This window comes from Pimephales promelas, chromosome 22 (genome assembly GCF_988280905.1).
Source record: "Pimephales promelas chromosome 22, fPimPro1.hap1.1, whole genome shotgun sequence".
Taxonomy (NCBI): domain Eukaryota; kingdom Metazoa; phylum Chordata; class Actinopteri; order Cypriniformes; family Leuciscidae; genus Pimephales; species Pimephales promelas.
The window spans coordinates 27,965,965-27,990,419 of record NC_142790.1 but is presented as its reverse complement, the minus strand read 5'-3'; the positions used below and the strand labels follow the sequence as shown (position 1 = coordinate 27,990,419).

The following is a 24,455-nucleotide window of genomic DNA, read 5'->3' as shown; positions in this document are numbered from 1 at the left end:
ATTTACAGCTATTTTCACTCCATTTTTAGAGTAAATTACTTGCATTCTGGCAATCAAACACTGGATCTCATTCACTAATTATGTGGATTATTTCTATTACCACACACAAATCTGGTGATTGCTAATGCAGTGGTTTTTGACTCTAAAGGCCCTTCAATTTGTTTTAATTGACAGAACTGGGACTGTTGATATATTAAATGAATGAAACTAGATTCATTTTGTAATTCTTTGATTCAAGATTCTGGTGCAAGTGTGTTTATCAAATAAAACAGTAAATTAATAAGGTGCACGTTAAGCCTAATTGTACTGAGCTCATCTACGAAGTTTGTTGAGAACCGCTGTTTTAAAGTCAATTAACTTTGAACATTCCAAATGAACAACCACGTGTCAACCATAAGTAATTAGCATAAAACGCGCCCAGACAATATCCATATAAGGGCTTTCCGCACTTTGTTTTTACGACGCGCGAAACTAATACCCTCAGAAAAATAATTGTGATTACCTCAAAACAAGTTCAAAGAAATCTATTTAAGATTAAATATATCATTCAACACATTTATAAAGGACACCTAAATAGATTACTTTTCTGTGTTCGTGCTCGGAGTCGTACGAATCAAGTTATTGAATCGTTTGTCCGTGAAAACGTTTTGTGCGTCGATTTCACGCGTATATTCATGTGTAACGTTACGCCTGGTTGGTGAATGATTTCAAGCTAAATTAAACAATGTTAAATGATTTGTGTTGGGGATATTAGGAGGGTTAACTAAAATTAAAACTATCTTTGACCTGTGAAATTTAAGAGATTAAAATGAGACAAAAGTTGTGTCTGGAACACAGCTTACTCCTTCACTAATCCCTATATAGTGGATGGGGAGCGTCGCGATTTCAGACACCTAAAGAATTCCAATTCCCAAAAGTCTTTAAAAAAATATTTTGACTGAATACTATCTTTTACTCAAGTTGTTCATCTAAAATGTCCATATTTGTTAATATAGCATGGAAATAGTGGAAAGACCAGGCCAAAGGGGATCATCATGGAGAACATAAAAGTGGGTAAGGTTACTGCATTTTTCAACACCTCATTTTTTGTCATTGTTTATAGTCATTTCTCTTTTTTTAAATACATATCTATTTACAAGGTACACAAACACCACAAATTGTTTAACATTTAATTTTTTTTATTGAAAGTTGCACGAGTATGAAAAACACTGCATTTCCAATAACATAATATCTTCAGGTTTAATGGGGAAAAACACATTTACAGATAAATTCTCTCTTCACAAATAACATCACATGAAACATGAATGTGACACGTCCTCTCAGTCCGTGTTGGTGTGTTTCAGGCGTCCAGGCTGCTGAGGAGAGTGTTTGCTATATCACTGATGGCTGTGTATGTGCTGCTCTCTGGAAACACCTGCAGGAGATCCCGTCCCTCATCTAAACGCGCTGTCAGGAGAGGATCCAGCGGGACTGAGCCTACAGACACAGACTTATGTCATCTGCAGTGCTGCTGTACACACTGGGGGCTCAAAGTCTGAGCCCACCAGTCAAAATGCTTCCAAAATGTTATTTTATGTAATATATATATATTCTTACAAATAATTATAATTTATTATGATTATAAATAAATACTAATATTTATATAATAAAGAACAGAATTAACATATCAAATAATTAATAATAGAATTAATAATGATTTGAGCATCTTGAACTCCACTGGAAGAAAATCAACATAATGAGAAAAAAATTACATTTTATATTTTTTTTAAACAAAAAATTATATTTGGCTTAAAAATACTATGATCCGTATTTTCTTAGTTTGTTTTAATTTTTGAAAGGTAATTCTTAAACATTTACCTTTTTTCAGGCAGAAAATTCTTTTCAGATTTATAATGTGACCTCAGACTTTTATTGCAAATAATTATAAAAAGAATATATATATATATATATATAAAATGTACAAATAAATTCAAATACATGATCATATTCTCCATCATGATTTGAGCTCAAAATAGAGGAGAATCTTCAATATTTCTTGTGCATTTAACATCATAAGTTTGTTTAAATTTTTGTATGGTAATACTAAAACATTTAGCTTTTTTCAAGCTGAAAAAAAATCCCAGATCTTCAATATGGACTTTTGGACCCTACTATATTTACTGACAAATCCACACATACACTGAGATGACGTGCACCATCGAGTGGTGAATAGTGGAATAACACAAGACAGAAGTGTTGGTCAATCATCAGCACATTACCTAGAAACACAGATCCCGTGAGCTTGGCTAACTCCTCACCGCCACCTTTAGAAAAGATGTTACTGCACTCCTGAAAAACACATCCGCCAGTCAAGATTATTAGGTTAGTTTAAAGTATTTTCCAGTACAGCTGTGTGTTTCTACACTCACAGAACAGTGTGGACACACATAGCCGCTCATGTTCTCCACAATGCCCAGGATTTTCACACGGGTCTTCTTACAGAAGGTGATCTCGCGCCTCACGTCTCCTGTAGACACTGCCTGACATTTTAAAAGGGTGTTTATGCATGTTATTCAGCAGACAAGAGATTTACAGTACCAGTATGACAAGGACTGAGTGAGCGTGTGTGTATGTGTGTGTGTGTGTGTGTGTTTACCTGCGGTGTAGTGACCAGCACGGCTCCATCCACTTTATGTTTGCGCAGGTTCTCGACCACGGCCAGGTGTTCGTCTGACGTCCCCGGTGGCGTGTCCACTAGCAGAATGTCCAGTTCGCCCCATGCCACGTCACTGACAAACTGCCCAATCAGAGCTGGAAAAGTGACGGGGGACATGAGACGGGAACAACATCAGGAACCAAAGTTCAAAAACTCAACTCAAGGTGAACGGTCCGACCTGTTTTTTTGGGCCCCCTCCACACGACGGCCTCATCCGAGTCCTCCAGCAGGAAGCCGATGGACATGAGCGCGAGCTTCTGCTGAGGGTCTGCGTACACGGGAACCCAGCCCGAGTCACACTGATGCACCTCCGGCTTCCCCACGCTCAGCATCCGCGGGATACTGGGCCCGCACAGATCCACATCCAGGATTCCCACCTACTCACAGGACGAAAAAACAGAGAATATTGGGATCATGCAAAACTGAATATTACAATAGAGCTGTATATAGTAGAATAGAGCAGAATAAAGTAGAACAGAACATTTTGAAATAGAGCAGTATATAACAGAATATATTAAAGTAAAACAGAATAGTACATGAGCAGAAAAAAATAAAGCAGAAGATAGTAGAAAAGAGCAAAATTAATATATATAAAAATGAAGCAGAATAAAATAAAACAGAAGATAATAGAAGAGAGCAAAACAGAATATATTAAAATAGAGTGGTATACAATAGAATATAGCAAAATAAACTTTAATAGAGAATCAATTTTGATAGAGAAGAATATAATAGAGCATGTTGGAATAGAATCCACGGATATGTCACCTTCTTTCCTGCATGTGTGAGCGCTAGGGCGAGTTCAGTGGTGATGGTGCTTTTCCCCACTCCACCTTTACCAGACAGAACCAGAACCACGTGCTTCACCTCGGACAGGTTCCCTTTCTCTGAAACATGTGTTCAGACATTGCGTTTTAAAGTCGATTCCATCATTCTGTTATCTTTAAAGTTTATTGGAACCACTGGCAATTTACAGTAGTGGTGCTGTAAGGTAATACTATGGCATTTATGTAATTATACCATAGTGCTCCTCAACATCATCATGTTAAATGTCCAACAAACACATTGTATTTTCAGTCTAGTTGTCAAAAAGCATGGCATTGTTGTGGTTCATAAACAAAACAATTTTACTTTTTTAATTTTAACACGGTCTTTTCATGTTATTATATTTGTTTCAAAATGCCTGTATTATTGCGTTTATCTTTTTTTATTCTGTTGCAATTTATGACAACGTAAATTGACAGTTGTATTAAAGTACTACTGGTCAATGTGATCGCACTTACCGCTGCTGTCCATGTTGGTTTATTTTTATTTCCGCATTGTAACACGTCATACTGACGTTCTGCGTGTTTGATCCCGCCTAATAGGACAAGCTCGTCCAATCAGATACTAGAATGCAAAGCATGTCAGCGTTGCTATTGGTCATTTAGACGACGTAGTCACGCCCTTGTTATGGTCTTTCAAAACTGTACTATTTAAACTCTCCGGCAGGTTGAAATATTCACACAATTATTGTTAATTAATAATAAATATTTGAATTGATATTGTTTTCAAATAAAACAAAATATTGTTTTATACAATGATACCAGCCTGTTGATTAATATATATGATATATTACCAGCCTGATTAATAACGTTACATGTTTGATGCAGCCTGTTGAATTCACCACGTCATTGAAGTGTATATGTTGATCTGTAGGTCAGATAATTTGTCGTTTAAGGTAAAGTTGACTGAAAGCCAGCGCGCGCTGATCCTTAAAGCGGCCTTTAATGAGGATGATAGACAGAACGACCCGTTCCGTCTGTCAAATTACGAGATCTACTATGGCGAACGCTTTGTAGAATGAATATTAACTACGTAAAAAGACGTTTACCCAATATGACTAAGTGATTGGCTGAAAAAGAGACGACGTAAGTGCGCGCCCAGCTTGTACAATAAATATTAATTAGAACGCTACCAAGCAACGATTACGTGACCTATTTAATATTAATGACCTGCGCCTTTTCTATAGTATGATTCAAGAGTGGCGGTGTTGTGTTGTGTGTTTGCTGTTTGTTTATGTAGGTCACCAATCACATATATCACTTACACCAGCTCCGGATGGAAACCGGTGTTTAAAGCAGGGGAAATTAACTCTACGAAACATTAACAAGGTATGTGAGTTTATATGTCAATTATGTCGTAACTTTAGTGAAGAAATGGTTGTGTTTTATGAGTAGAGGTTTCTAAAAGTCCACTTTTGTGTGACTCTTGGTGTCTTCATGAAACACTGGCGTTTACACAAGTCTAAAATGTTGTCAAGGATGTAACGACGTTTTCTTGGGAGTGATAGTAATAATAATGTACTATAAAAACATATACACATACATTATAATCATATAATATTATAATCATATATGATAGTTGTTATTATGATAATATAAGACTATGTATTATACTTCGTTGTAGAATTACTATTTTTAGTATTTTTATACATATCAGAAGTTTATGGAATTTGGCATTTGTTTCTAATTATTATGCATTCTGTTTTATGAGCTCATATTATATTTGACTACAGTACATTCAGTATTAGCACTCAAAATGCAGGAGTATGTAAGTGGAAAAAATGTGAAAATATCTATTTTCTTTTATATATCCACATAAATGATAACCTAAAATCTTGATGTTATCTCCTCTCACATTGCTTCTTACACATCTTGTTTATGCAGATTGAATGAAAAATGTGCTTATGCCAGTGTAATGCAAACTTATTGCGCCATTGCATTTCCCAGAAGCACACAAGTAAAGATGGGCCAGTTGGTGGACGTATCCAGGGCAGGATTCTCGTTTTGGATGCACATTATCCATCAATTAGTGAACACCTGGCTGTGTCGCATGCACATATAGGACACAAATAATAAGTCTTTCAATCCATTTATACATTGATATCTGGTGTATAGAAATATCTGACATGCTTTCATAACCTATAATCATTAAGCAATCATTTAAGTGAAACAAAACTTGGACTTTCTTGAAGCATGATAGTTTCTGTGTTAGTGCTCAGATTTGATAGAGTGTTTTCTGATGGGCCAGCCTGGTCTGGTGAAGTGTCTTCACTCTCATGGGCTGTTTTGAAAACTCTAGAGTGCAAACATCAGGTCACATGAAGCATGTAAGACCAGAGGCTCAGATTGCCAGCCGTGGCATATGGAGCAATCAGAAGTAGGCTACAGTATCAGCCGAGTCAGTCTGTCAGTGCAAATCACTTACAAATGATAGATAGATAGATAGATAGATAGATAGATAGATAGATAGATAGATAGATAGATAGATAGATAGATAGATAGGCAGATAGATAGAATGATAGATGGATTGATGGAGAGAAATAACAGCCTCATTCTGTTCTTGTGTTCAGGAATGTCTTGGAATAAGTATGTTGTCAGTGAAAATGTCCCGGAGCCTGAAGCCACGCCCCTCACAGCGACCCTCGGCCCAGAAGACAAGCAGGTGAACAGGAGTGTGTTACTCTTCCCTCACATGCTGAGGTTATTCTGAGATAACTAGGACCAGCTTTACGAGACCTGGGCATCTGGCCAATCAGAGTCTCAAATGCACGGTGTACAATGACACAGCACTGCTTTAAAAAGATAATAACATAATCTTTGTAGGCATAAAAAGGCTGGCTATTTCTGAGATCCCTGATGGTTTTGTTTGCGTGTGCAGTCGGAGGCTGACTCTACAGGGTACGAGGCCGTGACGGTGTGTGTGCCAGCCGAGATGCCACCGGTGGTGCCCGTGACGGGCGAGTCGTTCTGCCAGTGCCCGGCTCAGACTGAACTCAGCTCAGATGTCCAGATTAGCCCGTACACACTCAGCTGCACCTGTGGAGAGGAAGAACAGGGTGAGGGTCAGCTCACACTAAACACAACATCAGAATGAGCCGACTTGTCCTATGACAAGTTTGGGGTCAGTGAGAAATTCAAAATGTTATTTGGCGAGTGTGATTGAAAGTGACTGTAAATACATTTAAAATGTTACAAAAGATTTTCTTTCAAACTTTCTATTTATCAAAAAATCCTGAAAACAAAAATGTATTTTGGTTTAAAAAAAATATGAAGCTGTTTCCAACACTGATAATAATCAGAAATATTTCTTGAGCAGCAAATCATTTATTAGAGTGATTTCTGAAGGATCGTGTTGTGTGGCACTGAAGACTGGAGTAATGATGCTGAAAATACAGACTTAATCACAGGAATAAATTAAATTTTACATTATAAGTTACGAAAGGCTGTGCTGTAACGTTATCCTGTATCGTGAATAACTCCGCTTGCGTCGTGCCTAACAACGCCCTTTAGCCGTTACTTATTCACCATACAGCCTTTGCCTCGAGTACCTTATTGCTTTTGTAAAACGGTTACCATACAATAAAAATATTAAAGTTAAAAAAAAAGTATTAGTGCAACTTTCATGAAATAAAATCACTAAAAGCCTTCCTTCCGCTAGAAAAAATAAAAATAATCCCTGACCGTGAACAGCAACAGCAGTTGCGCAGTGATACATAGACCGTTGGGTGAAGCGGTCATAGCCATGTTTTATCTTTATAGACTGTAAAAAATAGTTTTAACGTGAACATCAGAATCAAGGATTGGAACTATCCGTTTTATGTCGGATAGATAAATATATGACAATTGAAAAAAAATATTTTAAATTGCAATATTTACCAATATTACGGTTTCATCTAATTTTTGATCAAATAACTGGAACACGGATAGTGAGATGTTGTTTATGGTTGTGTGAAGGATGTGATTGGGTTTGGGACGAGGAGGGCAGATCTTCCTCCGTGTCTCTGAGCCGCTGTAAGCGGACGGTGAGCTTCCACTCGGAGTACAGCTGTGGAACCGCCGGCATCAGGGGCGCAAAGCCTCTCGCTGACGGGCAACACTTCTGGGAGATCAAGATGACATCTCCGGTCTACGGCACAGATATGGTGAGATAAACCGCTTTAGACTAGTCTTACAAGTTAGTCATCTATTTTTATGAACAAGACTGTTCATAACTTTTTAAAGTCAGTTACATAAAAACGTACATTGGCCTAATTTCATACTGAAAATTAAGACTAACCATGCCTTGACTACTGCTGGTGGGTCTAAAACTGGCCCCATGAAGACAGGATACATACTAAATTTATTACAATACTGATTATCTAAGCAAACACCTTTGCATATCATTATGAAGATGTTCTTGATAATAATGTAATTAATACAAATGTTTTAGTAAGAGTGGTGAAAATATATTTTAAATATCTATCTTGTGTTTTCATGAGCCAGATGGTTGGTATCGGGACATCAGAAGTGAACCTGGATCAGTTCAAACATAGTTTCTGCAGTCTGTTGGGCACTGATGAGGACAGCTGGGGTCTGTCCTACACAGGTGAGGTCAGAGGTCACGTGTTAATTCAATAGCATTCATTTAAATAGATAAAACCTGCACATATTTGTGCATAAAAAATACCTAAATTAAAAAAAAAAACATTTATCATTGTACCTACCTGATCTAACCCTTAATAATGACTAAATGGAATAAAAGTAATATTTTGACTTCAATAAATTTCATTTAATCCCTTTTCAATATTGATTATAATCATAAGTGTTTCTTGATCATCAAATCATCATATTAGAGTGATTTCTGAAGGATCATGTGACACTGAAGACTGGAGTAATGATGCTGACAATTCAGCTTTGATCACAGGAATAAATTACATTTTACTATATATTCACATAGAAAACAGTTCTTTTAAATATTTTTTCACAATATAAGTCTTTATTTTTTAGTCAATATTAGACTTATTTCAACATCTTTCCGACACCAATGTTGTACAGTGCAGGTTTTCTGACTGTATTTGAGTATTTTGTGGTAGTACTCGTGTGTTTTTAACTCTGTATTTGAATCTACGTTTATCTTGGTATAGGTCAGCTCCATCATAAGGGGTCAAAGGTGAATTTTTCGTCACGGTTCGGTCAAGGATCCATTATCGGGGTTCATCTGGACAGCTGGCACGGCACCCTGAGCTTCTACAAGAACCGTCGCTGCATCGGTAAGACAAACATGCACTCGTTTCTTTCCTTTATCAATGTATTTCTTACTCAAACTGCTGTTGCAACTACAATCTTTCTTTTTATCTATCTATCTATCTATCTATCTATCTATCTATCTATCTATCTATCTATCTATCTATCTATCTATCTATCTATCTATCTATCTATCTATTGTTCTATCTATCTATCTATCTATCTATCTATCTATCTATCTATCTATCTATCTATCTATCTATCTATCTATCTATCTATCTATCTATTTATCTATCATTCTATCTATCCCCTTTGGTTCTGTCAGGCATAGCTGCTACTCACTTGCAAAATAAGCGCCTGTATCCGATGGTGTGTTCGACTGCAGCCAAGAGCAGCATGAAACTGATCCGTTCGCATTCTGCCGCCACCACATTACAGTACCTGTGCTGTACACAGCTGCGCAAAATACTGCCGAACTGCGCAGACGCTCTGCGTGTGCTTCCACTCCCGCCGGGTCTGCGTCTGCTGCTGTCTAACCAGCTGGGGTGGGTTCTGACCCTCGGATCCGCAGACGACAGCGAGGACAAAGCCACACAAACAGAGGACGGCAACTTTGACAAATACACAAGCCCCGTTCCCTCCCACAATCCCTCTGACGCTGAACTTGTCTTTATTTCTAGTTCCTTCTCTGATAACCCTGGTTCTTACTGCAGTAAAGATGACCCTCTTGATTCTGCCTCCTGCCTTGAAGCTTCGACATATCCTGACTCGACTTCATGTCCAGATGATGCACATTATCAAAACTCAGTCTCGATAATGGACGTCACCTGTTACCTCGATCCCTCCTCACTTTCTGACCTCTCCGCCCCCACATCTGACCACAGCTCCCTTCCTAACCCTATATGTCAGCATATTTCTGCTTCCTGTGCTTGTTGTGACCCGCTACTGTCTGTTTCCGGCGAGGGCCGTGAGGTAAATGACGTCAGTTCTGCGTATAAACCGGAACACGCCGGTTCCTGCGTTCTCAGCCCCGCCTACACTCCAACAGGCCACACCTCCCTTTGGCCCGACTCCGCCTCTGAGAGTGACTCGGACGACTTCTCCTCGGATCTCGAGACTTACAAGAGGAAACGCTGTCGCTTGACGTGAGACACTGACGTTTTACATGTAAATTTAGGGAGAGTTCATCGTTTACTCGCCTTCATGTTATCCAAACTCGTATGATTTATGAGTACGAGTAAGCCTGCATGATTAGTTGAAATAAAACCCAGTTCACAATACTAGGTTTAATAGGCTTAGTGCAATTATTACATAATATATGCGCTGCGTGTTTCGGAGAGTCAAGAGTGGCGCTGTGTTCATTTACACGAGTTCAGATTGTGTGTCATCCGTGAATGTGCTGCATATCTATGTGCATTTAGAAACCCAACATGTGCAACCATCGATTTTTAAAATTTTAAAGACAAGTCCTTATAAACCATCAAAAGAGAAGCTTTAAGGTCTCCGCTAAAATCTTGATGATTTAATCTTTAAAAAATTGAGGAAATTAAGACGACCATAAATAAATGCATTGTAATTTTACAGTTGCACAGTAAAATAAAATTATTATTATTTTTTTTTTAAAAAGCGAATACTTTATTTTACGGTGAAATATATAATTTTCTTTATTTAGTAATTATAATTAATAATCGTGCTGCCCTCATGCAAGTATGAGATCTTCTTGAAGAACATTAATTTTGTGTCCTACAGAAAAACATGTTTTTTTGGAACAACATTTGGATGAGTGGCATAATTGTCATTGCTACGTGAACCGTTCCACACAACCACACGTTGTGGTTTTTTGGAACAAGGTTTTTTGTTTTTTTGACATGGTTTTTTGGAACAACATTTGGATGAGTGGCATAATTGTCATTGCTACGTGAACCGTTCCTTAAATACACGCGTCGCGCTGTTCAACTCAACCTAATCCTGCGTCGTCTCCCTTGCCAAACGATCAAAACACATTCACTGGAGTATAACCGTCATGAAATCTAGTGAATCAAACTCACCCTCCTTTTTCTTAGTAAGTTTCTTTTTCCAATTATTTACAGGGTTCAGGATGGCGTTGAAGGTTTACATTTCTTATAAACTTGCTCATTTCCTGTGCCAATACTAGTTAGGAAACCCTCCCTCCCTTATTTTGAGAAGTTTATCCTATATATTAAGGTAGATCAAGACATGCCAAACATCTTATTTTACTTTACTTGTAGTTGAATCTGAAGCTATGGCCTGGCTGTGATTGGTCATCAGCTATTTGAAACCTCAAAAGCAGCAGATTAGTTCTATGACACTTTAAATATGAATTTGTGTTTATTCATTCGGACTCAGAGAGATGGGCTCAGAACATTATAAACCTCATGAAAAACTTCCTGGCATCTATAGATCCAGCACAGGCTGAGTGATCAATATCTGAGCCTGTCAACTGGTCTGTTAAATAAAGCGTTACAATATTTTATCGTAATTCAATACCAGAGAGCTACAGCTCTGCTATGACAACTTAATGCATATCTGTAGAATAGAGTGTTTTCTTTCTCCTTCTGTATTTATTCACTTAACTTTTATTCATTAGTTCAACCTCCCCTATCTTATTATTAATATCAGATTATGATTCATCATTTGATGAGTGAATGATTTTGTACTCTTTTGCATGTTTTCTTACTGATTGCATTGTTTTGCAGTAAAAAAACAACAATAAAAAAGCTCATTTCATTATTGCATGTGTTTTTTGTTTTGAAGAATCTGATTTACTCCTTATGATTTTCATGTATCACATGTATTAAACTCCTGATCACATCCTGAACCGTGTTTGTGCTGCCTGCATGAATGCATCTGTGACTGATGCTTTTATCCAAGCAATATAAAGTGCACAATCAGGGTTGCATTGAATGCATTTATATAACAATCGAACCCATGATAGACTGTGGTGCTAGCTCACAAGCCAAGGCTGGGTTATTTTAGTATCGTGATAGCAAAGCAAAGCAATGAAAATGTTCATTTTGGAGGATGAATGTATTAATTTGAGGCTCAAACTTTTAGAAGAAGTTTAATCTGCTTTAGTCTTCTGGTTATAAAGTGCATAATTCGTTTTTCATTCCACACTAGTCCTAATCCAGCAGTAGATGAGGATTCTGGGAAGTGAGGAGGCGATGGACACGGCCAGCGAGATCAGGACCGACGCGCCTCTCTTTGGCTCCGCCTACTACAGGGAGATCAGCCAATAGTCTGCGCCGCTCCTCCTCAGACGGCAGCTCCTCATAGGCCTGTTGGAGCAGGAGAGGATGAGAATGATGTTCAGTGTGAGTCTGACTAAAATATATGGACATAGTGTCTGTGACATCACCCGTAGGTTTCTGAAGAGCATTTTTAAAGCCCAAAGTGGGCGGAGCCAGCTGTCGCCATTTTGGCAGAGCATCAGTCAAAGAGGCGGGATTAGCTGACGTGACGTGATGCTAACAGACAGCAGACAAGCAGCTAGTAGTGACATCAGGGACAATCCACCTGTCACTCAAGTGGCCACGCCCTTAATTAGGCCAATCTTTAAGGCTTAATATAATTTAAACAGGTGAGTTATAAAACAAAATTAGCTATAAAGACCACAATCTCTTTTTCACGTCTGCGCAGTCGCTCGGCCATCAGGAAGTGAGTGCTTCTAATTGACTTCACTTTTCTCCGTTGATGTCTAGGGTCCATTTCTTTTACCGTCTATGATTTTAACATGGGATTGACTCTCTTTTGGAGCCTGTCTCTAGCGGTTAGTCGATGAAGTGCTGTTAAAGTCACTTGCGTGTTGGTTTAAAGAGAGAGATGGTCTGAGCACACGTTACCTTCAGCAGGAGGGAAGGGGAAGGGTAGGCGGTCGTCACGGCTTTGGCCATGGCTGGACTGACGCGGTTCAGCTGCTGTATCTGACGTGTCCACACCTGAGCGAGACCGTGGCCGTCTCTGTCCACTCGCACACCCGCTGACCACGAGCCGTCCATGCAGAAGCCCAGATCAGGGGTGACACACAACGCCCTGACAACAAAAGATAGATGGATATATTGTTTTATTTAATGCCATGTCAGTATCTAAGGCTATTTTCATGGCAAAACTTCTATATAATACAAATATCATATAAATACAATAAAACCAAGCAAACACAACAAGTCATATTATACAAATTTTGTGAAAGCAAAATATGTCCTATACCTCATCTGGTGAATACCACTTTAAGAGTGATTAAAAGTCTGTTTGAAATGGCTGATGAAAGAATCGCATAACAACAAACACACTAAAAGCAATTCATAAGGTCCCTATTTTGATTTGGACAAGTTCCCTAATTTGATTCTTATAGAAGCATGAATAATTCAAACCCCAAATTTGTCTGAGGATAAAATGGAAAAACAGAAAAAAGTAAGCCCAGGACTTTTGAATGATTTATTTTGTGTGATTTCTGCGTTTAAAACTCACTTGTAAGGTCTCTTAGATAAAGCCTTGGTAAGTGCAACCACATGATCGGTCACTTCCTGCCAGCCAAACAGGAAGTGAACTGCCACATTCCAGTAGAGCTGGAGGTGAACCAACAGCTGCCCATCACAGAAACAAGGCATGATGGTTACTGGGAGGTTACATTACTGAAAAATGACAATGATGGATTTATCTGACCTCTTCTGTGTCCAGATGATGCTGACTGAGGTGAAGGTCAAGATCATCTTCACCCCAAGATTCTGATCTGTACACACACACACACACACACATATGCACTTAGAGACATCCATTCATATTATGAGATATAAGATGATTTGAGAGACTGTGTTTACCGTTGCTGATGACTGATTATCGCTAGAATTGTGACAACTTTCCCAGCAGTTGTGGTCAAGTACTTATATAGATGATTCAACAGAGACTCAGACCCCTCATACATATCACCAATAAGAGCCTAGAATGATAGAAATGATTATATCATTTATATATAATATATATATATTTATATTATAATTATATTATAATATAATCATGACTGACCGACTGATTGGTCAATGTTTTATGTGACATCACCATGTCCTCTAACTCATTATGGGAGATCACCATCAGAACCTGATCTTCTTCAATATTTTCATTTTTATCCTCACCCTCAGTCTGCTGTGTACAAACACACACATAGAGAACAAACACTTGCTGGGACATTAATGAGCCCTTGCCACAATACTAATGCAACCTGACACCTCTGCTATACCTCTAGTGGACAGACTAAGAAAGAAGCAACAGTCTGAGTTACTAGTGACCTGAAGGGCTTGTTGTGTCCAGCGGATGCTGTTAGGAAGACCTTGATTCTCTATCCGGTTCCTCCACTGCAACCCATCAAGATTCCTGAGCAACACATCACAGCCTGCATCCTGCAACAGCACTACAGAGAGAGAAATACGATAACCACCAATAACCATCTCCACTTTTCAAGATGCTCGACAGGAGAGAAGTTGTTTCTCACCTGCATGAATGTGAGCTGTCAGACTCTTAATGAAGTTTTCAGGTTTTAACAGGTTCAGTCTCTCCGCTGCCTCCTTTCTTCTCTTTTGCTCTTGTAGTTTCTTCTCTTTGAGTTTGTCCTTCTCCTCTCTCCGTCTCTCTTTGGCCTCCAGCTCCTCCAGCACCTCCTCTCTCCTCCTCCTCCTCCTGCCGGAGATCTTCACTCCATCCGCGCTGATGCTGCTGTCTTCAGGCCGGGCGGAGGGTGGAGAAGTGTTTGATTCGTTTATAGACGTGTTCTGATCGAGTGTTACACATAATGATGATGATGATGCTTTAATGTCTTCACTCTCATTCTCCGAATCTGAAATGTCCCACGTGTTTGCTCTATGTACGGCTGACATCCCTTTAATCAGCTGCCGGTAATTTATTATAACTATAAATATACTCTATAAACTATAATGTACTTAAATATACAGTGTTATAAGATAATCGAGTCATTATGTGTAAATTAAACCTGAGTAGTTTATCATTATTGTGTTTTAGTCTTAGTGTACCACCCTCCGCTGTCAATAAGAGTTTGCAGGCTGCGAATGTAAACAAATATGGGGCGGCGAGAGGGACAATATTAGTACGGATCGCGTTTCAAAAATGATTAAAATAATGTTTTGGGGATAATGCAGTCAGGTGTTTGTTTGATTTTGATTAGATTCTTATATTATGTTATTATATAATATTATATTGTATTTTATAGCTGGATATTACAAGTTTAAATGTGTACGTTGGATTTTTCTTACATAACGTTAGTTATTTTGATTTCATGACTTTTAAGGCGCTTTAAAAGCGTTTAAAGCGCTTTAAATTACTACATATTGTGAAATTTTATATATGAATAAATGTTATTTCCGTAAACATGTCATGAGAATGGGCATTGTTTTGTTTAAAGCGTGATAAAATGTACATGATTCAATTATCTATTATCAACCCAATCATCATTAGTGCTGTGTCAGCGCTGAGAAAAACAACGTAATCTGCTCAGTCACATGACACCCGCCCAGGCTATGACGTAACGCTAAATGAGGAAAACAGTCTGCTAGAAAACCTGGATCGACTGTTCCTGAAGTTTGGAGCTTTTACTATTTTATTATGATTTATAGATCAGCGAATAGCGACTGCTCCTGGACAAGCTGCACATTTTGAAGATCGCCTCCTGACTGGGCCATAAACAAAAAGAAATCCCACTAGATTATCGTTATATGGGAAGACTGCGGAGATTGATCTGGGGTCGAGATGGCCAAAGCAGCAGAACAAGGTGAATTCATAATTTCACTGATATTTCAGAATGTTTGTGAATTTAGAGCCATTTAGATGAGCTCTCAGTTTGTAAACAAAGACAGATTTAATTTTAAACCAAGTTTCATGCACATTAAATATCATAATTCACAAGAGAGTCATGCTCCTAAGTGTTGTTTTCTTTGTTAGCTTAGATGTAACCTGACACATGATGACTAACTCTACACTTTCTCTCTCTCTCTGTGTGTCTTTTTGTGTGTTTATGTGTGTATTTACAGCCTACTACCGGTTCGTGGTCCTGTTTTTTAACTGCATGCTGACTTTCGGCTCTTATTTCTGCTTTGACATTCCCAGTGTCCTGCAGGAGCAGTTTCAGGGGGTGAGAAGCAACTTACTGTCCTCTGACCTCACTTTCACATCGCCTAATCCTAGTTTAGGCAGTTTCAAAGGGGTCATATTATGAGGAATCAAATATACCTTTATATTTTGAGATATATGCAACAGCATTCATATATACAACAGAGCATTTGTTGAAAATGAGCTGCATAAACCTCTGAATAGATGAACACTATTGATCTATTGAATGGCCCGTCCAGTCACAATGAGGAAATGAGGAGAGCAGGATCAATAAAATTGTTCCAAACCACAGAAGAAATAACATGAAGCCATGTCATAAATAGCCAAATAACCATGAAAAACTAAATTATGACTGTTTTACTGGTAAAAGTCTTTACTTATATAATAATAAAATGTATGATATGACCCCTTTAACATCATGGGAGTAACAAATATTACATATAAACCTCCCTGTTTTAGGCTCTGGATCAGAAAAGTAAGGCCCTGAATGCTCAGCCTGTGTTGTTTCCTACAGAATCTGACATGTTCGAACGAGACGGTGAGTAACAGCACTGGTAATGGCACAGGAGCATGTGTGGAAGGTTTGGGAATGACACCACAGGAGTATAACCTGCTCTACGCCGTCTACGCCTGGACGTAAGTCTCACACCACTGTTGTTTTAGTATCATTGACATATTATCATGTTTCAGTTTATGTTTATCTAATTTATCTATTTATTTTTATTTTTCGTTCTCTATAATATCGCCCAACCAGACAATCACTGATGTAAAGCTTCATTCTGTTTATCAGCTGTTAAAGGACTCTTATTTTGTTTTCGCAGGAATGCTGTGGTGGTCATCATGGCGGGATTCCTCATTGATAAATTGGGAAACCGCTGTAAGTTGGAATGATTTTTTTTTTTTGTAATTGATGTTTTGAAATCCGTCTGATTTTGTCAATAATCAGTATTCTATCTTGAATACACGTGTGTAAAGTTTGGGTTTTCTCTCCTGTAGTTGGCGTTTTTCTCTTCTCCTTCCTGACTGTGTTGGGCTCAGCGATCTTTGCATTGGGGTCTCATTTTAAGGGCACGACGTACCTGTTGCCCCTCATGTTGACTGGACGACTTCTGTTTGGATCTGGAAACGGATCTTTGACCAGTAAGACATCAGATATTCCCCCATAACACCACTGACATTGTGCAGGTTTAACTCTAGAAACAACATATCTTTAGTTCTGAATTCAGATTCAGATGAGCTTAATTCTCCAAGTATGCACAGGAATTTGGTTTGGTTTTCAGGAACTCTATGTACACGCATGTGTATATATTAGGGCTGTGCAAAAATGAATTGCGATTTGTTAACGTAATATATTTGTGTGTGCTGTATATAATTATTTTGTATATATAAATACACACACATGCATGTATATATTTAAGAAAATGTTTTATTCATAAATAAAATATTTATATTTATATAATATAGATTATGGATTAATAAATATATACAGAATTTAAGCGCAAATAATTCTTAAATATATACATGCATGCACAGGTATTTATGTATACAAAATAATTATATACAGCACACACAAATATATTATGTAAACACAGACTTTTATTTTGGATGCGATTAATCGCAATTAACTTTTGCACAGCCCTAGTATATATAGAAAAGAAAGGATCATGAGTAGAAGGATTAAAAATAAAATATTATAAAATTGAAAACAAATTATTAAAGTAAAATTAACTCTAAATAAAGTAAATGACTGTCAAGTAAATCAACTCCAAAGTAATTTCTGCACCATAAGTGGCACCAAAATGAATTGCAAAAATTACAAAAAAATTATTTTCATATTCTACTGCTAATCTGGCCATTTTTTTTCACCCGTTTTACCAACCAATGGGGTTTCTGCACGTTACGTTTAATGTGACTCTAAAGTGACCATATGTGTTTTCCTAATACATCATTTAATTTTATAAAGTCTTATTGTGCATAATTCATATGTGCTTACTGTTCCAAAGAAAGACATTATTTCTGCAATCTTTACTGAGAACGTTCTTCCCTTTTCCACTAATACCTCTTTGACCCTGAGGTTGTTAAATTGGTTAATGATTTAGTATATTGGTTATTTAGTCAAATCTCCTTTTATCTAGTTCAGAAATGTCACAAAATGTAAATATTTTTAAATGAATTTCCGCTGGCTATTGATCTGCATTATGATCCTAAACTCTACAAAGTCCCTAAAGTATCCAACAGCACAAAAACACGCTTTTTCTTTCTCTTATTCTTTACTCGAGTAAACGAGGTAAACGAGGGTCGTCATTGCCGAAGACTTTACAAACACACACCCATGAAAAAGCACCATTGAGAAAGCTACATTAACTCTCATGTGTCTCTCTTCTTGCTTTCTCAGTTGTCCAGAACCGTATCACGGCGTTCTGGTTCCGGGGGAAGGAGCTGGCTCTGGCGTTCGGACTGACCCTGGCCTTCTCTCGGTTGGGCTCGGTTCTGAACTTCTTCCTCACGCAGAGGTTTGAGTCTCAGTACGGGATGCAGTGGACGCTGTGGGGAGGTAAGAAACTCAACATGCAACAGCTAAACCTCGGATGTGGCGTCCTGGGAATATTAAAATGCATCTGTTTTTTGTGTACAGGCACGTTCCTGTGTGTTCTTGGGTTCCTGTCGGCTGTAACGGTCAGTGTTCTGGATAGGGTGGGCATGAAGCAGCTGGGCTTGGATGGAGTGATTCAGGAGGAGTCACGCAAAGTGGTGAGACCGATATAGATGGTAAAACTCATGTTTAGAATGGCATACTACAACAGTACAGTAGTTTCACCATTGCTGGAGTATAATATCATAATCAGTGTTGGGTAAGTTACTCTAAAAAAGTAATGAATTACTAGTTACTTATTACCTCTTCAGCAGTGTAATTAGATTACTGTACTAATTACTCTCTCTAAAAAGTATTTAATTACTTTTAATGACTAATTACTTTCAAAATCCCATATCAATCTCAACCAGCTGAATAATACAAGTCTTAATTCTTTCAAATAAATACTATAAAATTGCACGAATTCTCCTTAAACTGACCAAGGTGGAGAAGGTTACATTATAAAAACATACTTTTTAGCATCAGACAATACATTTTGATGTTAAACCCACTATTGTTTTATGTCTGATCTCACACTTTTTTCACACATATTTTACAATAATTCGAGTGCGGTCGTAATATTTAGACACCTCATAAAATGCACACGAATCGCTGTGAGATCGGATTGATCTATACACAGTATTTACATCAGAAGTAACTGTAATTAAATTACAGATAAATGAAGAGTAATCCCTTACTTTACATTGTTAAGGGAAAAGTAGTTAAATTACAGTAACTAATTACTTAGTTACACCCAACACTGATCATAATGATAAATACAGTAGTCAACATTTGAAGTGGATCAAAACCTTTCATCAAAGTTATACATGGATTTCGAACAATACCCTCACTTTTTTGATCCACTTCTAATGTTGACCACTATACATATGTATTCAGTATATATAGTATTTTCACACTGATGATCATTTGTTGTAGTGATACAGCTGGTATATATTGTGTGTTTTTGTATGTAGAGAGTTCAGGATGTGAAGAGTCTGTCTCTCAGATACTGGCTGCTGGTTCTCACCATCATGTTCTTTTATAATGGCATCTTCCCCTTCATCGCTGATGCCAGGTACGGTCATGAAGCACATAAAAGTTTCTAGATTAAACTGTGTTAGTCCACTTTGTTCATGTGTTGCTGTATATGTGTGTTTTTAGTAAGTTTATCCAGGATAAATACAGCGGGTACAGTCAGAAGGAGGCGGCGTACATCGCGGGCGCTGTGTATGACAGTTCACTGGTGCTGTCCGCCGCTGTCGGCATCCTCATCGTACGTCTAACACACACACACACACACAGACATACAGTACACTCCACTGATGTTTTATTCACATACTTGCACACACAGGCATACACTACTGTTCAAACGTTTTTCTTTAAAAAAATTAATTCATACTTTTATTTAGCTAGAATGCATTAAATTCATCAAAAGACATTTATAATGTTACAAAAGATCTTTTTTTTTTTAAAGAAATGCTGTTCTTTTTTAATTTAGCAAATATTTTTTCAATAAATGTTTCTTGAGCAACAAAATCAGAATGATTTCTGAAGGATCATGTGACACTGAAGACTTGATCACAGGAATAGATTACATTTTAAAGTATATTACCATAGAAAACAGTTCATTTGAATTGTAATAATATTTCACAATATTAATGACTTCACTGTATTTTTGAAAACATGAACACATTGTTTCTGTGTGTGCGTTAGGACTATGTGGGTCTGCGCGGTGTGTTTGCAGGGCTCTGTGCCGTGTTGACACTGCCTGTGTTTGGTCTGCTGGCCTTCACGTTCGTCCCTCCTCTCGTATCCACCATCTGGCTCGGCATCACTTACTCATTTGCTGCTGTGAGTATCAAACACACACACAGACACCAGACACTATGGATTGACGTGAACTATTAAAGTATTGTGAGTATCAAGTGTGTGGTCAGCAAACACTGCAAGAGAGCTTGTGATTGGTTGAAGTATTCAGAATTCTCCAATTACTGAAGACGATGCTGACATTTTGAAATAGGAGAAATTAATTTGAGATGTTCATGCAAGGTCAATAGGGCAGAGTGGGGTAAGCTGTGCCACTTTTTGTATAGGTTTTCCTCTAGGAAAAGAGAAATACACTAAAATTATATTTTAGGGTTAGAGTTTTGTATCTTTTCTTTCTCTTGTGTTTGTGTGTCGTCGCATTACTTGAAAAATAGTGTGCCAATATTGTGAATTTAGCCGATAAAGTGAAACAACAGAAGAATATACGCACTACAGGTTAATGTACATGTTTGATTCTTGCTTTTGGTTTTTCTTTTTTTATCATTTATATTTTTATTGTTATTTTTCACACAGTATGAATTTTACAGTACAACCGAACCGGGCATACAATGTTCAAAGACAGTCATAACTGATTTTCCTTGAAAGCCCTTAGTGATAAGACTTTTTTTTTAAACATAAACCAAAGAAAAACACAAACAACAACAAGAAAAACAGAAGAAAAAAAACAACAACTGTAGCTTAGAACCGGGGTATAGTATGTATTTTCCTCATTGACAATCCTTGCATAGGAAAAAAAAAATTCTTTCTTCACCCATCTACATCGTAAATTTGAGAGGTATTCATAAACATTCAGACCTTACCACAAGTCTCTAAACAAAATCCGTTCTATGTTGCTTTATATATATTTAAGCCATCCTTTCCAGATATTGTTAAATGTATCGATTTCCAATCTAAGGGATGCAGTTAGCTTTTCCATATTGTAAATGCTTAGCATTACATCTACCCATTCTTCCACTTTAGGCACCAAATCACTTCGCCATCTTCTGGTAGCTTTTGGTTTTTCACGTGTGTCTTCTATTGTGTTAGGCGAGCATGTGGCCTTCTATCCCACTGGTGGTGCCTCAAGCCACACTGGGCACTGCGATGGGATTGGCCACATCCATACAGATGATCGGCATCGGCATTTCCAATCTGGTGGTGGGACAGATACTGGGCACCAAGTCCAGGTGACATTTATGTTCATTGTACATAGCAATATACTAATAAAAAGTCTTCATTCAGAAGCAGTAAAAAATAAAAAAGTGAAAAAAAAATGAAAAAATAAATAAATAAACGTTTTCGATATCACATCATCATCGGTATCTAAGTATAGATTACACACCTGCTCATTTATAGATCTTTTACTGCACTATTTATAGAGGTATAACAATCTTATATTATTCTAAAATATGTATATTGTATATATACAACTTGTTTTTTTTGACACACAGACATACGATATATTTAATGTATAGTACCGTGTCTATACCATAATATATGTTTTGTGTGTCAGTGATGTTAAGATCCCGCTGTGGAGATGGCAACATATGATGATCTTCATGTTGGCTAATACCATCAGTTGCATAATCACCTCTGGAATACTCAACATCGTCGACTACAGACAGGTAACACACACACACACACACATTCGCCCACTATCGCCACATCTCTCTGAATCACCATACTGTAGATCCCATCGCAGATTAGTAACCTCCGGTAACCATAGCAACAGTATGAATAGACGAGAACTGTGAAGAGTTTGTAGAACAGGGCGAGCAGGACGAGTCGAGTGACGCTTCACATTGTTGTGATGTTCAAAGACGGATGATTTCACGCAACCTTGACCGGCATAATTGTAAGGTTTTCTCAGAGCCTGAAAAGCTTGATTTGCCTCTTATTGTCTCCATCTATAGTGAAGTCCGATAAGAGGAGCAGCTTGCACTCAAAATCATAGAAAATTTATCACAAAACAATTTCGTTTTTATAGTAGTTTTGTGCCACCAAGGGACTAAGAATATTGCCCCTTTTTGAAATTTCCCAGCACAATTACTGTATAAACATACTGTAAGCAAAAAATTAAATGTTTATTTTAATATAATATAATCAAATTATAAATTGATATTTTATCAAAATATATATATAGAAGTATTTTTTTATATTTCAAGATATACAATAGTATAATGAAATAATTAATTATTTAGAGTAATACACACATAATATTTTTTAATGTATACAAGACTTTTTAATATAATATAATGAAAATGTAAATTGATATTTTATTAAAATATATATATACAAGTATTTTTTTAATATTTCAAGATATACAATAATATAATTAAATAAGTATTAACAGTAATACACATAGTATAACATATTTTTAATGCTTACAAAACTTTTTAAAATATATATATATACAAGTATTTTTATATTTCATGATATACAATAATATAATGAAATAATTAAATAAGTATTTACAGTAATACACACAGTATATAATATTTTTAATGCTTACAAAACTTTTTAATATAATATAGTGAAATTATACATTTATATTTTATTAAAATATATATACAGAAGAATTTTTTTATATGTCAAGATGTACAATAACATAATTAAATAAGTATTAACAGTAATACACATAGTATAAAATATTTTTAATGCTTACAAAACTTACAAATATAATGAAATTATACATTTATATTTTATTAAAATATATATATACAAGTATTTTTTTATATTTCAAGATATACAATAATATAATGAAATAATGAAATAAGTATTTACAGTAATACACACAGTATATAATATATATTTTAATGCTTACAAAACTTTTTAATATAATGTAATGAAAATATAAATTGATATTTTATTAAAATATATATATACAAGTATCTTTTTATATATTTCAAGATGTACAATAATATAATGAAATAGCAAAATAAGTTTTTACAGTAATACACACAGTATTTAATATTTTTTAATGCTTACAAAACTTTTGGACTTACTGGTAATTCTATAAAATTTTTCAGCTTACCCACCTAAGCCTTTTCCATTTACAAACTTCTTTGGCACGGACATTTTACAGCTTTTTTATGTCATCATTTGTTAGAAATGAGTAACACTGATAGAGAAACTGATATCAGTGTCTTATAGTCCGATTGTGCCGCCTGACACATGAACTGAGGTTTGAGTCAACAGTACTTTGGAATAGCAGAGGTTATTGTTGGCTTTGAAAGCGTATCAGTCCATTTTAATTGAGGTGGATTGGATTGTCCTGCTTTGACAGTGTTGTTCATGACCTAATGCAGTGAAAATGAACTGGAAATTAACCCTATTTACTTGTGTTATGTACATTTCTGATCGTATTGTGCATCATTTATCAGTGCATTTTACACCAAAGGAAAAAAAAATGTCATTTTAATCGACAGATAAAATGAAGTAGAATATGAACAGTTATTATTTAAATGCAATGACACACGTGTGTGTTTACAGGGAGGCACTCTCAATAAGACCACTAAGAGATCCACGGCTCCGAGTCCCGCTCAGACAGACAGAGAACCGCTGATGAATGAAGAGGACAACGAGGAGATCAGCAACGCTCCCTCCATCAACAGGACCTAGAAGACCTTCTGGCTCTCTTCTCCCTTAATCTGGGACATTGGACGTTACTAAAGGGAACACGTGCTCTCCCAAGTGTGTCATATAAAGTTCAGGATTAACTCTGAACACAAGTTTAGGCCATTCCTAAACTAGTCTTGACTGTCAGAAATGAGAAATGAATAATCAACCTTGTTATTGAGGAAGCTGGTGTGGTAACAAACAAACATCTGCTTTGCCACGTATGAGCAATGTTATTGTCTGACTCATTTGAGGAAATCAGCGGTTTTTATCTGTAAAATTACTGATATGTCATTTTCAAACCATGGTGAAATTGATTAGATTCAATTGTTAATACTGCATGTGAACTTGTATTAATGCCTTGCATACCTGTAATAATATGTCTATGATTAAATAATATGCATTTTGCTAATTTTTAGGATTTTTAAATTTTCTTGTTTTTTTTTTTTTACAAAAATAAAGTTTTGTGCCACCAAGAGACTTTTTGAAATCTCATTGCAAATGATTGTTGTCTCATTGTTAAATG

The 24,455-nt window shown here is 36.7% G+C and overlaps 4 protein-coding genes across 8 annotated transcripts; 2 read left to right on the top strand and 2 right to left on the bottom strand.

Moving 5' to 3' along the window:
- Positions 1-1,160: 1,160 nt before the first annotated feature.
- On the bottom strand, positions 1,161-4,586 carry nubp2 (nucleotide binding protein 2 (MinD homolog, E. coli)). 3 transcript variants are annotated; one of them, XM_039684719.2, is made up of 8 exons: positions 4,359-4,586; positions 3,976-4,081; positions 3,461-3,579; positions 2,874-3,072; positions 2,636-2,790; positions 2,409-2,519; positions 2,259-2,328; positions 1,161-1,476 (listed from the first exon to the last, which is right to left on the bottom strand). In XM_039684719.2, the coding sequence occupies exons 2-8, from the start codon at positions 3,986-3,988 to the stop codon at positions 1,340-1,342; spliced, it is 804 nt and encodes a 267-aa protein (XP_039540653.2). In that variant the 5' UTR covers positions 3,989-4,081; positions 4,359-4,586; the 3' UTR covers positions 1,161-1,339. The 3 variants fall into 3 exon arrangements, with proteins under 3 accessions (XP_039540653.2, XP_039540650.2, XP_039540652.2); XM_039684716.2 differs by having other exon boundaries at positions 4,311-4,566; XM_039684718.2 differs by having other exon boundaries at positions 4,332-4,563.
- Positions 4,587-4,708: 122 nt separating this feature from the next.
- Positions 4,709-10,798, top strand: spsb3b (splA/ryanodine receptor domain and SOCS box containing 3b). The gene is made up of 7 exons (XM_039684711.2): positions 4,709-4,845; positions 6,087-6,178; positions 6,395-6,572; positions 7,471-7,658; positions 7,999-8,101; positions 8,640-8,765; positions 9,065-10,798. The coding sequence occupies exons 2-7, from the start codon at positions 6,089-6,091 to the stop codon at positions 9,886-9,888; spliced, it is 1,509 nt and encodes a 502-aa protein (XP_039540645.2). The 5' UTR covers positions 4,709-4,845; positions 6,087-6,088; the 3' UTR covers positions 9,889-10,798.
- A 271-nt stretch (positions 10,799-11,069) lies between these two features.
- Positions 11,070-14,627, bottom strand: eme2 (essential meiotic structure-specific endonuclease subunit 2). Of its 2 annotated transcripts, none has more exons than XM_039684714.2 (8): positions 14,246-14,627; positions 14,043-14,164; positions 13,783-13,899; positions 13,578-13,696; positions 13,423-13,489; positions 13,228-13,343; positions 12,603-12,792; positions 11,070-12,038 (listed from the first exon to the last, which is right to left on the bottom strand). In XM_039684714.2, exons 1-8 carry the CDS (start codon positions 14,625-14,627, stop codon positions 11,883-11,885), a joined length of 1,269 nt encoding a protein of 422 aa, XP_039540648.2. In that variant the 3' UTR covers positions 11,070-11,882. The 2 variants fall into 2 exon arrangements, with proteins under 2 accessions (XP_039540648.2, XP_039540649.2); XM_039684715.2 differs by having other exon boundaries at positions 13,783-13,896.
- Positions 14,518-24,409, top strand: mfsd1l (major facilitator superfamily domain containing 1-like). Of its 2 annotated transcripts, XM_039684713.2 has the most exons (14): positions 14,518-14,645; positions 15,381-15,535; positions 15,795-15,895; positions 16,388-16,509; positions 16,695-16,750; positions 16,870-17,013; positions 18,269-18,427; positions 18,509-18,624; positions 19,480-19,580; positions 19,667-19,778; positions 20,219-20,356; positions 21,359-21,498; positions 21,825-21,936; positions 23,804-24,409. In XM_039684713.2, exons 2-14 carry the CDS (start codon positions 15,514-15,516, stop codon positions 23,930-23,932), a joined length of 1,452 nt encoding a protein of 483 aa, XP_039540647.2. In that variant the 5' UTR covers positions 14,518-14,645; positions 15,381-15,513; the 3' UTR covers positions 23,933-24,409. The 2 variants fall into 2 exon arrangements, with proteins under 2 accessions (XP_039540647.2, XP_088981671.1); XM_089125545.1 differs by lacking the exon at positions 14,518-14,645 and having other exon boundaries at positions 15,301-15,535; positions 16,333-16,509.
- The last annotated feature ends 46 nt before the right edge of the window (positions 24,410-24,455 follow it).

Coding starts and splice junctions, on each gene's coding strand:
- nubp2 (XM_039684719.2), bottom strand. Junction 2,791..2,873: donor GAGGGGGCCCAAAAAAACAG/GTCGGACCGTTC, acceptor TCACTTTTCCAG/CTCTGATTGGGCAGTTTGTC. Junction 2,520..2,635: donor TGCTGGTCACTACACCGCAG/GTAAACACACAC, acceptor TTAAAATGTCAG/GCAGTGTCTACAGGAGACGT.
- spsb3b (XM_039684711.2), top strand. CDS start 6,089: ATGTCTTGGAATAAGTATGTTGTCAGTGAAAATGTCCCGGAGCCTGAA. Junction 7,659..7,998: donor CGGTCTACGGCACAGATATG/GTGAGATAAACC, acceptor TTCATGAGCCAG/ATGGTTGGTATCGGGACATC. Junction 8,102..8,639: donor CTGGGGTCTGTCCTACACAG/GTGAGGTCAGAG, acceptor ATCTTGGTATAG/GTCAGCTCCATCATAAGGGG.
- eme2 (XM_039684714.2), bottom strand. CDS start 14,627: ATGTCAGCCGTACATAGAGCAAACACGTGGGACATTTCAGATTCGGAG. Junction 13,490..13,577: donor ATAATCAGTCATCAGCAACG/GTAAACACAGTC, acceptor GTGTGTGTACAG/ATCAGAATCTTGGGGTGAAG. Junction 13,344..13,422: donor ATCATCTGGACACAGAAGAG/GTCAGATAAATC, acceptor TGTGATGGGCAG/CTGTTGGTTCACCTCCAGCT.
- mfsd1l (XM_039684713.2), top strand. CDS start 15,514: ATGGCCAAAGCAGCAGAACAAG. Junction 16,510..16,694: donor TACGCCGTCTACGCCTGGAC/GTAAGTCTCACA, acceptor TTGTTTTCGCAG/GAATGCTGTGGTGGTCATCA. Junction 18,625..19,479: donor AGGAGGAGTCACGCAAAGTG/GTGAGACCGATA, acceptor TTTTGTATGTAG/AGAGTTCAGGATGTGAAGAG.